The sequence below is a fragment of the Nyctereutes procyonoides genome, unplaced genomic scaffold (genome assembly GCF_905146905.1).
Source record: "Nyctereutes procyonoides isolate TBG_1078 unplaced genomic scaffold, NYPRO_anot_genome, whole genome shotgun sequence".
Taxonomy (NCBI): Eukaryota; Metazoa; Chordata; class Mammalia; order Carnivora; family Canidae; genus Nyctereutes; species Nyctereutes procyonoides.
In genome coordinates, this window is record NW_026575119.1 from 3,035,792 (window position 1) to 3,051,253 (window position 15,462).

The 15,462-nt window shown below is 44.7% G+C and overlaps 1 protein-coding gene and 1 long non-coding RNA gene across 2 annotated transcripts; both read right to left on the reverse strand.

Annotated features, from left to right (window-relative positions):
- Positions 1-1,014: 1,014 nt before the first annotated feature.
- On the reverse strand, positions 1,015-7,338 carry BAMBI (BMP and activin membrane bound inhibitor). Its single transcript, XM_055334549.1, has 3 exons — positions 6,940-7,338; positions 3,493-3,780; positions 1,015-3,032 (listed from the first exon to the last, which is right to left on the reverse strand). Exons 1-3 carry the CDS (start codon positions 7,013-7,015, stop codon positions 2,614-2,616), a joined length of 783 nt encoding a protein of 260 aa, XP_055190524.1. The 5' UTR covers positions 7,016-7,338; the 3' UTR covers positions 1,015-2,613.
- A 1,509-nt stretch (positions 7,339-8,847) lies between these two features.
- Positions 8,848-14,936, reverse strand: LOC129515556 (uncharacterized). Its single transcript, XR_008665598.1, has 4 exons — positions 14,102-14,936; positions 13,276-13,367; positions 11,643-11,799; positions 8,848-9,692 (listed from the first exon to the last, which is right to left on the reverse strand). It is a non-coding gene; the product is annotated as an uncharacterized LOC129515556 (long non-coding RNA).
- Positions 14,937-15,462: the final 526 nt, after the last annotated feature.

Sequence of the window (15,462 nt, forward strand, 5' to 3'; positions counted from 1 at the left end):
CAGGTAGGTAGTTATTTCATGAAGGGCCCTTTATCTCTGCTCTTGGCAACTTCCACACTCTCACAGGAAAGCGCATGGAGAACCTATATTTAGTCCCTGGTAAAAATCAAAGTTGAGAAACCTGCAATATTTTCGTCGAAAGGCCGAGTTACGACGCCCAGGTCTGATTTTTAAGACTGGCGGTGAGGGCGTGTGCAAATACTAAATGGATAAATATCATCATTTAGTATTTATGAATACTGCACACGAAGGGGAAAGGGTTCGTCATTAGGAAAAGACCCGGGAAGAGCCAGTCTCTAATGCAGCTAGTACTTTAACACGTGGGGACCCCCAGTCTGCTGGCGGGGCCAGGGGCACAGTGCCATCGCCCTGCTGCCAAAGGGGGCTACGGACAGCCTAGTGAATTTACACAAGGCACAAGAGGCAGGGCAGCCAACACAGAATACAGAAGTGGAGGCATTTTGCATTCAGCTTCCAGCAAATGTCTGTGATTCCAGTGCCAGCAGAGACCCGGGCCTTGTCTGGAGGACAGGGTTTTACGGGTTTTCAAGCATTTCAAAATACAGGACTTTAAAGCCTTCAGTGCCTTAGCTAACCAACTGTTGAGCTCTTAGCTGGTATTTGGAAGAAGTGGGGTGAATGGCGAGTAATAGCAAAGCCAGCAGGGGAAAACTAACCAATCGGAGCTGATGCAAATAGTGGCTGCTTGAGGCATCACTGCGTTCCCATGATGCTGTACATGAAAGCGAATGGATAAGGAGCAAGAAGTCTTTTATTAATCTTCATACTATGAAACTACTGTAATTCGATCTGAAGCTAAAAATGGGTGAGGGTGGAAACTCATTGAAGGGGGGGATTTTGGTGAATTCTCTCCTCCTGATAGGTTTGGATGGTTATGTCCCACAATTCTCTGGCTCCCTAAAAAAGTGACATACCTAAAACTTAACATCTTTTATAAACTGTAAGTCATGCATGCAAGAAGTGTCATTCTCAAAAAGCACAATACGAATGCTGTCATTTATTAAAATGTGTATTTATTCCATAGCCTACTTTGTATGGGGCTGTGGTCTATTAATTATTAAATGATCTAGGTACTCGTTTTTAGACTAGGCATTTCAACTCCCAATTCTTCCATGAACTTGGCTACTGCCTCTGTCTTAAGGGACTCAAATTATGCTGATCATAAAATAATCCCCCAAATATGCGCACACAATCCTTTAACACTCAGAAAACCCCATACTCAAATATGCAGAACTAGAGGTTAATTTTTAAGCGAAAGTTTCAAATATACAAATAAAGAATCAAAAAAAAAAAAAAAAGAATCCTACATGGCAAATTCTTCTCACATTGAGGCTAACAAAGACCTATCTGGAGGAAAAAAATACACAAATGTGGCATGGGTTTAAATTCAGGCTGAGCAGTGTTGCCAGGCATAAAGTCCTGCAGGAGTGGACACACTATTACTTAGTCTATCAGTGGCTGAAGTCACCACTGTGGAGGGCAGGGAGCCCTAGTGGCATTGCCTGTTCTTTAAATCCCAATTGATACAAATATGTTCACTATTGACACCCTTTCTAAACATTAAGAAAAAAAAAATGTGAGTAGAACACTGCATCGAAGGAAGGCTTGAAAACTAGGAGCATGACACAATCAAGTTTGGCTAATTTGAAATCCAAAAAATTGCATTTAGTCTGAGACAAAGTCAGCTGATTAACCAACAGTAAAAGTAGACAGTGACTAACATTAACTACAAGAAAAAGTTTCGTTGAGCAGGTTTGGTTCGGTTTTTCTTTTTTTGGTTGGAGGTAGACACATTCTAAAAAGCATTCCAGAGCAACTGGATTAAGTTGATGAATATTATCTTTGTTAATAAGGCAGCTCCAGACACTGATCCATCATATCTGACCTGGTATAAGGAAGTTTAAGATTTCTCTTAGGTGAAAGCTAAACATCAGGATCATTCTAACAAAAAAATGTGGGGAAGACACTGAATGGTGGGCAGTACACATTCAGAAATTCTCCATACTGTAAGGAAACGATGAATATGCATGTAAGAATAAACAAGATCTCAGTCTTGCTTTAAAACAAACAAAAACAAAACAAAACAAAAAGAAAAACAAAGAAATCAAGCCAAATCATAGTCGAGACCTTACTGAGCAACAACAGGTCTTCATTTGTATCATTAACACGGAGTTTCTTATGCTTCCCACTTAGTTTTTAATTTATGACAAGACACTGCTAAATTCCAGACAAAATATATATATATATTTTTAAATCTTTACAATAAATCAAGATGTTGGAGCTTACACAGAGCACATTTTAGGTTATTTAGGTACTCGATTCCAGCTCGCTCAGATGCAAATAACCCTGGTAACAGTGTGTACATAGTCTCCTCTTTGCTTTTTATAATTTTAAAGCAAATAATACATTTGACTGTATTTAAGTCTGTGCAAATAATCCTTCAGAAGAAATATCCAAGATTCTGTTTGCAGAGGTCATTTTGTCTCTCAAAGGGGATTCCGTGAGTCCGTTTTTTCTTCAGATAAAGTGCTCCTGTCCAGCAGAACTCAAAGCCTTCAAGCGTCCAAGAACTTCGGTTCAGGTAAGACTCCGTCATACGAATTCCAGCTTCCCGTGCCCACTGTACATGCCCCAGTGAACGAGCGAGAGGATCTTCTCGTTGCTGAGGTCTGCTTGTCTCATTTTGTCACAGGTCAGACAGCAGTTCTCATGCCCACTCACTGGCACCATGCATTCCAAGTCTAACTTTGCCACCTGCCCCTTTTTGGAATGGTGTCCATGGAAGCTGTAGTGCAAACGGGACAGCATCTGTTGCCGTTGATCCTGCAGTCTCTTGTTTTCACTTCGAAGCATCCTCAAGGCTAACATAATAAGCAACACCAGAATTAAGCCGCCGGCAATGGGAACAGCAATCACAGCCGCCCGGAACCACAACTCTTTGGAGGAAGTCAGCTCCTGGACTTTGGTGATGAGGTTTCTACTGCCATCGTGCTGATAGCGGTTTCCTTGTCCTGGAGGAACACAAATGAGGAATCGAACCACGTTAGCCCTGCCTGCAGACATTTATCATCATCTATCCGTTTGCAACAAGGCACCCCAGGTAAAAAAAAAAAAAAAAAAAAAAGCTTATGGTGAAATCAACAAATATTTACAAAATAAACGTTGCAAAGCGATGCAAAGATGAGCTTACGAAAACAGTCCTTTAGGGACTGTCCTTACCGAACAGTAAGGGTCTTCTAGGTCTTCAAAATGTTGAAAAACTAGGCAAAACCCATTATGTAGACAGACATCTAATGCTCAGGCAGACATAAAAGCTACTCAATAGAGATGCATCTTTGCATCCAGCCATGCCTCTCCCTCTGGTGTCTCTAATTACATTAACAACAAAATCAATAGCAGACATACAAAGTCCCGGCTGCCATGAACCTATAGATGAGGCCAGAGTTCTGGTTAGAGAGGGCTTCTACCTACCTGAGGCCTCCCCCTTGGGAGGAGCGAGCACATCGTGCAGCCCTCTGTAATTGCACATATCTTCATGACAGCATTCCAATGTGGGCATGGTGGTGCCAGAGTGGTTTCGTGCCTGTTTGGCTTGGCAGATGTCTGCCGTGTTTGCGAGAGAGTCCAGGCAGCCATGGGTGAGCGGGGAATTTGTGTTCTGAGGATCAAGAAGTCTAGAGAAGCAGGCGCTCAGCTCAGATTTACACATATAACCAGTTGCCACGCAGTGGGCAGCATCACAGTAGCATCTGATTTCACCTGAAAACAATGAGAAATTTCGTCACGCGCCTACAGAGACCAGATAAAACATCTACTTGAGCAATTGCTAGATCTTAAGATCGAAGGCACACGAACTTTTAGAATATTCAGCTGAGTGCCTGCAATGGCAGCCTGGGTAGCCTCGGAAGAGCCCTCTATGCAAACCGGTGCTTACATTTCAATCCAGTTAAATGTAATTTTAGAAATGTATTAATCCCCACTGCAGAGAATCAAAGTTCAGTTGTGATTACTGATGAGTTAGCAAGTAATTCAAAATATGACTTCTGGAAGAAAAAAAAAATATATATATATATATCTGAAATAATCATCATGATAACTTCTCCTACCGTAAGGCAAATTACACTGTTTATTCATTTTAATCCGATGTGACCATACAACATAAAAAATGCTAGGCTTTTTGATTTTGTCAGTATAAATATTTGATCGGAACTACTGAATTGTTTACTACCTTAAAGGGCTGTGCCAAGATTTAAGAGCTTTAGCTAACACCTTATAAAGTTATTAACTAGAAACACAACAATCTAGAAATTGCTCCGGTCAGGAGGTTTTAAAACTATGAAACTGGGCAGCTATTTGCAACCTCTCTAGAAAAGGCAAACTTTGCCTATAAAGATCTTTTCATGCAGAGGAGCTTTTAGTCAGTATATTGTAAAACAGGAACTAGGCAGTTTACAATTAGTGGTTTGCTTGCCAAAGTCAATTTCTTTCAGCCCAAATGGAAAGTCATAAAACTGGGGGGGGGGGGGGGGTGAGGAGGGGAGGCTGGTGTAAAAAAAAAAAACGGCAAAGCTAACTTCTCCTCCCCTTAACTCCCTGGTTTTACATGTAATTCAACGTGGGATCTAAAAGGGGAAACATTGAAACTGAAAATCCTCTGCTGGTTGAATGAAAAATCCTTAAGGAAACCTCAAATTTTTCTCCAGGAAGTGATTAAAAGTTTCCTTTATAAAACTTATTTGGTGAGTTGCAAGTCGCTGGTAACATTTTGCTGCAATGCATGCTCTAAGGCTTTTAGCGTCAATTTCTAGTTCAAGTGATCGGGGTCTCAGAGCTATATCACTAATACCGGATCTGACCCAGCGGACTCTGGTCACTGTCATATGTCACAAGTAAAGCTACTGTAAACTGAACTAACGCGCACACCTCTTCCCAGCTTTCCAAACTGAAGTTTTGTGTCGTTATTACTGAAATCCCTGCTCTGAAATCAAACACCAGGAACTGTGGTTTTATAGACCTCTTCCTACCCTCTCCTTTCTTCCTCCTCTCCGTGAATGTGAGTGAATGTGAACGCCTGAGTAAGGTGTCTCATTTAATTATCTGTCCAGATTCCAGGCCACTGTATGGTGTGCTCAGTTTTCATCAGACATTGCTAATGCTTTCGTTCTAAAACAACAAAAAAACCCCAAAGCTGCCAGCTAATCACAGATCTTTGGCAATCTGAGTTTAACTGTCCAAATCTGGAGGTCCTGCTCCTATCTTAAACCTGCGCGCTCTCTGTCCGGAGTCCGGGCCCAAGTCCCCTCTCTCTAGGAAGCCCTTCACGTTGGAACTCTTGCTTTTGAAAGGTTTCCTCTCCTGCCAAGCTTACTTGAGTTTTTTTTCACAAAGCTCACCAGGTCTCCTGTGGTGATGGCTACATATCCCCTAATCTTGACGAATTCCATAGACAGATTTAAAGTAGAAATAAAACAGACTCAATGTCCATTTTGATCCTATTCACCTTCAGACCCAGTGCAGAAAAAGAGCACTGAAGGAAAAAAAACAAAAAAAGGAAAATGCTGATGAGAGCCTATTTAAAACACTATATTTTCAATGACCTAAAACAGTCCAATAAAATTTTGACAGGTAACTACGAAAGTTCTAACAACTTTTTTTTTTCTTTAATTGGAGCCACATTTGAACAAGTTGAATGGACTTTTGTATTACTGTATTAAAACTATATTTCTGTTGTTTCATAAAGTTTCTTCCTGTGGCATGCAAAAGGGCCCAGAAAGGGGACTGGTATTTGGAAACAGTGAACAATGCTCTTCTGTTCCCCCCCTTTTCTCGTTACTGTATGTAGTGATTAAACAAAAATGTCTGCTTTAGTCAAGATGGCTACAGGAGAGACTGCTGGCTTCTTTTAAAGCTTTTGAAGTCCGCAGCAGTCAGAAATCTCTGATCCCCTAATTATATCATTATCAGGCACATAGTTTCGGTATCTGTGACTTCATGTCAGTCCGAGTCCCTCCCTGTTCCGCGGGCCTTCGACAGGGCCAGGAGGCTCCCCTCTGCAGGCTGGCAGGGCTGTTATTTAGGGTTAATTACACCCTTCCTCCCAAAATAAATAAATACTGGAGCACATCATCCTCCCCGGGCCAGCTTATCCTTTAACCTCATGCCTGCTACATGGCAATTAGAGAAAAAGTGGGGGGGGGGGGGAGGGCAAAAGCTAAATAATGCTTCCCATTTAAAAAAAAAAAATTATCTGTTCACAGAACAGTAGGTAGAGTTCGTGGCGGGGGAGGCGGGGGAATCCTTGAAATCTAGAAGTTTGGGTTATTTCGACCTAAAGGAGGGAAAGCCTGCGGGGGGTGTGGGGGGAAACTGACCTTTTTCTTTCCTGTTTCTCTTTTTTCTGGGGGGGGGGGGGAGTAGTGTGTAAAGTGTGGAGGTGACGGGGAAAGGGGGCCCGACGGAGCCCGGGGAGCCACGCAGCCAGGCCGACCTGCGCACGGAGACACTCGCTTGGGCACCCGCCGCGGCCCAGGCAGGCTCTCAGGCTCGCCGGCTCCCAGGGACACCCACCCACCCAGGGCACAGTCGCGGCCGGGCTCCCCGGCTCCAGCTCCGCGCCCCCGGGGCAGGGTCCCGCGCGCCCCGGCTGCAAACGCTCAGCAGCTCACGGCCGACGGACTTAGAGAAACGCTGTGACAGCCGCCCGCCCGCCCCGAGGTCCGGCTCCACCTCCACGCGCCCGCCCCGGGGCCACCCGAGGGGCGGCCGCGGACCCGGCAACTTGTCGCGACCTGCGGGCTCCAGCGCGGCGGGAAGCCTCGCCCGCCGCCCACAGAGCCCGCGCAGCCGCCTCCCAGGGGCCGCGGCGCCGGCGCCCCGGGACCCCCGCGCGCCCTCCCCGGCCGGCCGGCGGGCACCCACCTCTGGTGAGCAGCACGGCCATGGCGCAGAGTTCGAGCTGCAGCCAGATGAAGATGTAGCTGGAATGGCGATCCATTGACGCCCCCCGCGGCCGCGGCGCAGCTGCAACCTACGGCTCCCGGGGCGCGCGGGGCATGGGTGCTCCCCGGGGCGGCGGGCGCCGTCGGCGAGAGGGCGAGGGCCCGGGCCGCGGCCCGAGGGGCGCCCACGAGCCCACAGGACCTGGGCGGCCCGACTGCGCGGCCGCCGCGCCCCTTGGCTCCGCCCGGCGCCGCGGTCCCGGGCGGGCTCCCCGTCTCGCTCCCCCTCAGCCGGCCACGGTGCGAAGGCAGAGGCTCCCCGAGCGCGCGCAGACAGCGCCGGCCGCGAGCTCCAGCCTGCGCCCGCCTCCGCCTGCCCGGGTCCGCGCCGTAAATAGCGCCCCGCGCGGGGAGCCGGCCGGACCGCGCCCCGCCCCGGCCCCGCCCCGGCCCCGCCCCGGCCCCGCCCCCGGCCCCGCCCCCGGCGGCGCCGGCGCCGTCTGAGTGGCCGCCGGGCTCCTGTCAATCACCTCCGCAGCCAGGGGGCGGGCCCAGAGGGGGCCGGGAGGGACCTGCCCCGCGGCGGCGAGCGGCGGCGAGCCGAGCGGCGCCGGCCGGCGTCGGGGGCTGCGGAGCGCGAGGCCGCCGTCTCCCGCGCTCCCCCTCGCGGAGGCCTGCGCGTCCGTGACCTGCGCTCAGACTTGGGCCGGCATCCCCCGGCCCGTGGCTTCTTCGTGCTGTGGCCGCCGAAGCACGCGAGGACGGCGCGGTCGCCTGCGGGAGCCCTCCCGGGCCACGCCGCGCGTTCTCGGGGCCTCGGCCCCCTTGCGGCGGCGGCGGGGGCTCCGTCTGCAGCCCGGGAGGGGGCGGCCGGCCGTGGGGTCTGCTCTCGGCCTCCTCCCACCCCCCCTGGGCGCATCCGCCGGAGCCGCCCGCCCCGGGATCGATAAAGCCCAGACAGACAGACTTGATCCGTGCGAGCCGCTGAGTTCCCCGGGGTAGACAGGGGACGAGGAGCCGGCTAGAGACACTTAACGAAAATTAGCAGATCCAAAAGCACCCGGCGCCAGCGAGACGACACTGGCCGAGACTGACACTCAATTAACCACCCCCCAAACAATCGCAGGCAAACACACCGGCCGCCCCTGATCGATATCAGCCCCACAGTGATCTCCTTTCGGAGATACTCCTTCATTTATTAGGACTTGCAGGGCTGCCGGCCCCCAGCGTACCCAAAGGCGGTCCTGGAGGCTCTGCTGCTGCTGCTGGTTTGGTGGTGGTGGTGGTGGTTCCTTTTTTTTTTTTTTTTTTTTTTTTTTTTTTTTTAGGTGAAATTCAACTTAAAGCTCTTTATCTGAGGGAATGCTCTTGTATCCCTTCCTCCCGTAACCTGAAAGGAACCAGAGTCAACCATTCGTAAATTTCCTTTTAGGCTCAGCCAACGTTTCCCTGGGACCTGATAAAATGTCAAGGGGTGGGGTGGGGTGGGGGTTGCGGAGAAAGAAAAGCATTTAATGCTAGGGTGGGAGATGTGAAGTCAAACCCTTTAGGACCGCAGTACAGCAAGGAACTTTGAGGCTAAGAAAAAAATATACATGACCGGAGGACCAAAAATCAAGGTGAACCTTGTAAATTAAAGTTGCAAGTCCATAGAGGACACAAGATACAGTTAATGAGATTGCCTCTACAAAACTGTTTTGTGCAGAAAAAAATAAAATGATTTCATAAATTGATGCTCTGCCCATTACTTCACTAAATCCAAACTGCCTCGGAAAGGATGGGAGAGCAAGCCCCCCAGACATTTTAAGAGGAAGTTAAACTGGTTAGGGCACCAGGTAAACAGCAGGCATGTCTCAAGTGGTGAGCTGACCCTTGGTCCTAAGGAAGACTTTGATTAGAACTTCCTGACATCTAATTCTTTGGCAAGTTAACAGTTCTCAGGGGTGCATGCAGACAATACTTCTCACGTAATGATGCACTCTTTTTTTTTTTTGACTCTAGAGAGTCAATTATTAGCTAAAAGAAAACTTTTCATTCAACTGTCTCGAAGCGCCCACTATAGGCCAGGCTCCGTCTGGGGTTATAAAGATGTCAGAACCTAAACAGTAAATCACAGACAATGGAGTGGGAAGATGATAGAGATTTCCGTGCACAATGTTATGATGCATAAAGAAAGAAGAGATAAGCAGCCCAGGAAGTAAAAGAGGACTGGAAGCTCTGCTGGAAGCAGTGACATCCGGCATGACTCCTAAAAAACAAGAAGAACTGCATTACGAGCATAGAGGGCTACAGGAACACAAGTGTGACGTTTATTGACTGTGTTGGGGAATGTGGGTGGTAAGTAGGGGATGGGGAGATGGAGCTGCAAGCAATTCTTTGTTGTTGGAGCATAAAATGTGAAGTAAGGAGTGGGAAGAGATGCATCAGAAAATAACTGTATTTACCTGTAATGCAGATAAATGCTTGTTTAATGGAAGGCAGTCTTGGGGGATGTGTTGATGAAAGTTGCACTGCACTAGACACATTCTGAGTCCTTTCCCAGCCCTCTTCAGAGGAACATCTGCTTTCTCTGGAGTGGGCATTGGCAGGCCAACTGGGGGCCTCTGTGCCTCTGGCCATGGGTGGTCACACGACCCCAGATGGACCAGTGAAGTTGCCTCTCCTGGATCTTTGGCCAGAGATGCCTCTCAATCTGTAGAGGTCAATTCACTGTGACGTACAGAGTTTACCTGTCTGCAGAAGAAGAGAAAAATGGCAAAGGTGTAAGTCCAGATGGATACCCAGTCAGTTCAGGTCCTTAGGTTCCTTATTAAGTTAACTCAGGCACCTTGATAATTTCCCCTTTTTTACTTAAGGTTCTTTTTCCTTCAACTCAAAGGATCCAAACTATGATACTTGTGTTTTACTGAATTCCTTTGGATGTTTGATCATTCCAGGATGTATACTTTTTTGTTCCAAACACAATTCAGAATAAGAATTTATGATCCATTCCTCAGACAATGTTTCAACTCTTTTGTTTTTATTATTAGTTTAATGGGCAGACTTTTTAAATTGCCAGAAATTAGTTTTAAGGGAAACAAGTCTGTACTTTGTCTAATGGTTTTGGAGCAGACATGGACTTTTCAACTAAGTGAATGAGAGTGTTTGAATCGATGTGGAAAGTCAAAATTGGCTCATGGATAATATGTCAATTAGGAGGCCATACTGGTGGTTGAGAGAATAGGTAACAATTTTAATTCAATTTAAGACTCAAGGAAATTGCTTCTCTACAGAATTTTTCTTGCGTTTTGTACCTAATTCTATTATTACTTTCCTACACATAGGTTGGCAAGTAGAAGAGAAAATAGCAAAATCTAGTGTCTTTTGGAAACTTCAATTAAGAAAGGAAATCAGTGACCAAAATTCTTTTTACTCTTATGAAGGGAATTCTGAATATATAAGCTGGAACCAGCTATCTGTACTTAAGAACAGAATGCTCATTCTAGGCCTAACAAACTGAAATAATTAAACATTATGATAGTTTAATATTATTAGCATCAAAGAATGTTCTAAATAGGTTTTATCCACAGGCATATATGGATATATATTATGTATAATGTATATGACGTATATAATCACAACACTGACACATTTTTACATTGCTCCACACCACAGAATAACTTTCTAATTTTTTTTTTAATAAATAGAATAAAAGGGGGTGGTGGTGGCGGTGGTTTATGTCCAGCCCGTTTCGTTAACAAAGCTATAATACCAATCTCCGCTTACTCAGATAATGCCATTGCTTCCCAAAGGTATATGTGATCCTCATTTTCAGCAATGCCTCTCTCTTCACAATGAAGATGAAAAATAACTCTTGGTACATTTTGTTCCGAGAGAAACAGTTGTGTTTAGTTTCTGGCTAGCATACAAACAGCTCTTACAATCTAAGGATAGAATCTAACATTTCTGCCTGTTATACAGATCTTCTACCAACTAACAATCCACAGAGGTTGGATAACACTTTGAATTCCCAGTAGCAGCTTTTTTAAAAAGTCATTTATTCTCAGTAGAAATTAGGAGTTCAGAACTGAAATTTACTTTCATTGGAATAAAGTCAAAGGTGAGAGATTTAGCCCAGCCTAAAAGAATGGCTATGTAGTGAAGTGGTTGTTTTTTGTCTCTTTTGTTTCTTTGTGTTTTTTTGTTTGTTTGTTTTGGTTTTGGTTTTGGTTTTGGTTTTTTCTTTTTTCCAAAATGAACTGACTTCAGGGTCTGGTAGATTAGTGTGATAGGACCCAGAAAAAAGACTGAAGGTCACATTCCAAAATGCCCATCCTCCCACAAGCTAGCAAAAATGCTATGGGGGTGGGGGGGTCTTACAAATAAACCCTCCAGTATCTGTTGGGTGGAAGTTTTCTTAAGAATTTTTATTTTTTTTATTTTTTTTTTTTTTCTTAAGAATTTTTAAAGCAACTTGGGGCACCTGGGTGGCTCAGTCGGTTAAGCTTCCTGAGTCTTGATTTCAGCTCAGGTTGGGATCTCAGGGTTGTGGGATGGAGCCCTGGGACGGGTGTCAAGCTCAGTAGGAAATCTTCTTGGAATTCTCTCACTTTTCTCCCTCTGCCCCTCCCCCCCTCAAATAAATAAAACTTAAAAAAAAATATTTTAAAGCAACTAAGTTTAGAATACAGTAAGAAGGGACACCTGGATGGCTCAGCAGTTAAGCGCCTGCCTTCCAGCTCAGGGTGTGATCCTGGAGTCCTTGGATGGAGTCCCACATCGGGCTCCCTGCAGGGAGCCTGCTTCTCCCTCTGCCTGTGTCTCTGCCTCTCTCTGTCTCTCATGAATAAATAAATAAAACCTTTAAAAAAGAGAAAGAATACAGTGAGAAATGTCCCTCGTTAGAGAACATTACTTTATGAACTTAACAATGAGTATTACTTATAATCCAATCACATCAAATGTATTCTGTATAATCCTTGACCATAACCCACAGCCTTTGTTCTATTCAGTTATGTTAATGTCATTAAGCCAGTAGAACTTGTAGTAGAAATTATTCAATAACCTGCTAGTTTTGCCTATTTTCGTCAAATAGCCAGTTTGATTCCTTTTGTTCTTGTAACTAAAATCGTAAATCAATCTTTTAAAGCAGAGAAATTACTTTAAACAAATCCTCCTTAAAGGAACATCCTTGACCTAGAATGCTGTTCAGTAATGTGAGGAACAATATTTTTGAGTTCTATCTCCTTAGCTAACAATACTTTGCTTGTGTTCCTTTGGATTAAAAAAAAATGTTCACAATCAAGCCACTGAAATTCAGAAGCTTTGATATTTGCTTTAGACAGCCAACCATTTAGTCTGTAGCTTGAAATGGACTGAAACCATTCACCCTCTTCCACAGCCCAAAATCTGCCTGAGTTTTCTGCTGTTCTGCTTCTACCCACTCTTCTTCCTTTGCTGGCCTCAGAGTGACTTCTTATCATAAAGCCTTTCTCATCTAATACTGCATCTTCCAAACTGAAATCTCATTGACAGGACAAAATGAGGTCTTTTGCTGTGGAACTTTGAAACTTCCATTTGCCATCGTGTTTTTGTCAATGCCACCGTTTTTATTTCATAATAATTCCTGAGGAAATAATTAGCTATACAGTATTTGTCTCACACTTACAAAGTGTCAAAGATACACATTAAATTTGATGCATGGGTCCAGCCCCTGGAATGAAATGCCAGCCAAATGAAGATCTCTTCTAACATTCAATGCATTTCAGTGCAATGTACTCTGTGGGCAGAGGCTTTGGAGAGAGCTACAGGTTTCCGCTGAGTGAGACCATCAGTGAACAGAATTCTTGTTCTTCTTGATATTAAGGGAAGAGCTTATAGGGCTTTGCCCCCATATTCAATAATCTTCCTTAGTTCCATTTGGCCACCTAACAAACAAGCTTCTATTCTCTGTGAATTTGTTTAAACACAAATAACTCTCCACTGTCCCATTCATAGTTTAATGTCACTTGCCTATATTTTTAGCCTCCTGTCTCAAAGACATTTAAAATATGCACATTTGGGGTGCCTGCCTGGTTTGATTGGTGAAGCATGTGACTGGATCTCAGGGTTGCAAGTTCAAGCCCCACAATGGGTGTAGAGATTACTTGAAAAAATAAAATCTTTATAAATAAATAAGTAAAATATGCACATTGATGGGATGCTGTTCAGCTAGACTTGTTTAATTAAAAGAAAGAGACCCATTGAAGATTAGTTAATTTAGGAGGGGTTTCTTGTATGGATACAATAGGCTTATTGTAAGGATACAGCTAATTGGGAATAGAGAAGCATTACTTACCTTGCTGGGAAGCCAGCCTCCTGGAACTGGAAATGAGAAGATTTGGATCTCCTTTTCATAGAGTTGCCTCTTGTCACCCTCTCTACCGTGAACTGTCATATATATATATATATATATATAATATATTTATATATATATAATGTGTATATAATATATATACATGATACACATATACAAAGTTTAACTCACCTATAAAAAAGTATTAGTGAATTCCTTCAAATCATTAACTTAGTGTGAATTTCTCACTTGACTGTTTGCTGTTGTTATCAAAAATAAACTTCATGTGACCAAATGAAAGCAGCCCATCTATACAGACCAAAGCGTCAGATCTTTCCAGAGCCAGGAGGACAGCAGGATCACTTTGAACTTCCAGATTCACTTCTGGATTACAAGATACAACAATCTTGAATATCCTGCCTTTTTAGTTGACTATGGCAATGAAAATAGCCTTTTTATCAATTTTCTGAGAAAGATGAGTATTTGAGATGGATAAGTATCTAGTTTTCCCTACACATGTAGTTTGGATATTTGAGGGCCAGGTGCCTACATGTCTGAGCAAATGACTTAGCAAATGACATTGCTTAGCAGTCTATATGTAACACACGAACAAGATTCATCAACTTCCAACCAAAAAGCCAAAATAGTCACTTGCTTACTTAGAGGCCCCATCCCCACTGCCCCATGCCACACCACTTTAGCTATTCCTCATAAAGTCATAGGAATATAAAAAGAGTTTTCTAAAGAAGCAGCATTGTTAACATGGCTACTATACTTCCCTTTTCATTCTGGCTACTCAAAGAGATTATAAATAAAGACCAGAAAATACCTCTATTATGCTTTCTCTCCCTTTGATGCCTTTCACAATGTCATCCAGAATAAATTTTCTTTTTTAAGGAATTAATGTCAACGAGTGAATCCTGAATGGACACGCCTGAAACTTGTCGATGAAGCAACAACAATCCACGAGGAGATGAGACCTAAATTTGTATCCACGCTCCACGAGTCAGTGTGTTATCACCAGCAAATCTGTTGTTCCCTCGCTGACCCTCTTTCCTCTCCCAGAAAACGAGGACAAGCGTGCTGGGTGGCCTGGCTGTCTCAGAGCTCACTAAGGTAGTAACGTGAGATCAACATGTTAACTGTGAGCCCCTACAGAAACGTTAAATGATTTTCCGTAGAAACAATGAGCTTATCGAAATCTATCTTTGAATCATCCGAATAGATTTATGGTAGCTTCAGGACTCTTCAGCTGGGTTCAGGATTTTCTTCTCCCCAGAGCCGATAATTTGAAGTGGAAATGATGCCGCTGCCAATCCAGTCTTGGCAGGGTGATGATAGCTCTGTAAACACAGCGTGCATCTTGCCAACACAGGTTAGCTCTCATGACCGGTGATAGTCCAAGAATCAGCAGAGACAAATTGGTTGGCTACCTTATCATCATGCAAGAAATGGAGCTGCTCACTAAAGGAAGAGCCAGAATTTATGCCCTTAATCTTCTTCGGGGAAATCCAAGAAGTTTCTCCTACCCTGTAGCAGGACTCCTTTAAAAGAGTACCCATCTCCAATTCAATAGCATTTTCCAAAGAAGTGTAATGTTGCTTATTCGCTGACAGAGAGAAGCATTTCCAAATAAAATCCTGGTTTCATTATGGATGTTTTGCCATGAACTGTGCTCATGAGCCATACTCTATTTTATGGGTCATCAATAAGATTACTGAAGAGACTCATGCCTTCAGGGTGCTTACCAACCGGCCATCCTTCTCTTAGGCAACTGCCTAATTTTAACAAAGGTTTGTAGAAAGGGCAAGCAGGGTGGTGGGCTGGAGAGGTGGGGTTGGTGTGACATTCCTTTTCCTAATCCTTCAAGTCATCTTGCTATGAAGACCTGCACAGTTTTTCCAGAAATAGGGGAGTCCGACCACTGACTGATACAGGTAATGCAGAGAAAAGAGCTTATCCTTGTGTTTGTTTGTTTGTTTGTTTGTTTGTTTAGTCAGGGGTAAGGTACAGCCAAAGCCTCTTCAGGACTGAAATCTTTTTGTTTCCAACCCTCAGCCAAGGTCCAGCCAAGACTCAGGAGATGGAGAGAGGGTGATGGGGATGGGTGGTTCCCGAGGGGGAATCTTCCATATTGACAGATGCTGGAAGTTTTGGGAAAGTCAACTCCAGGCTTCACACATTTTCACT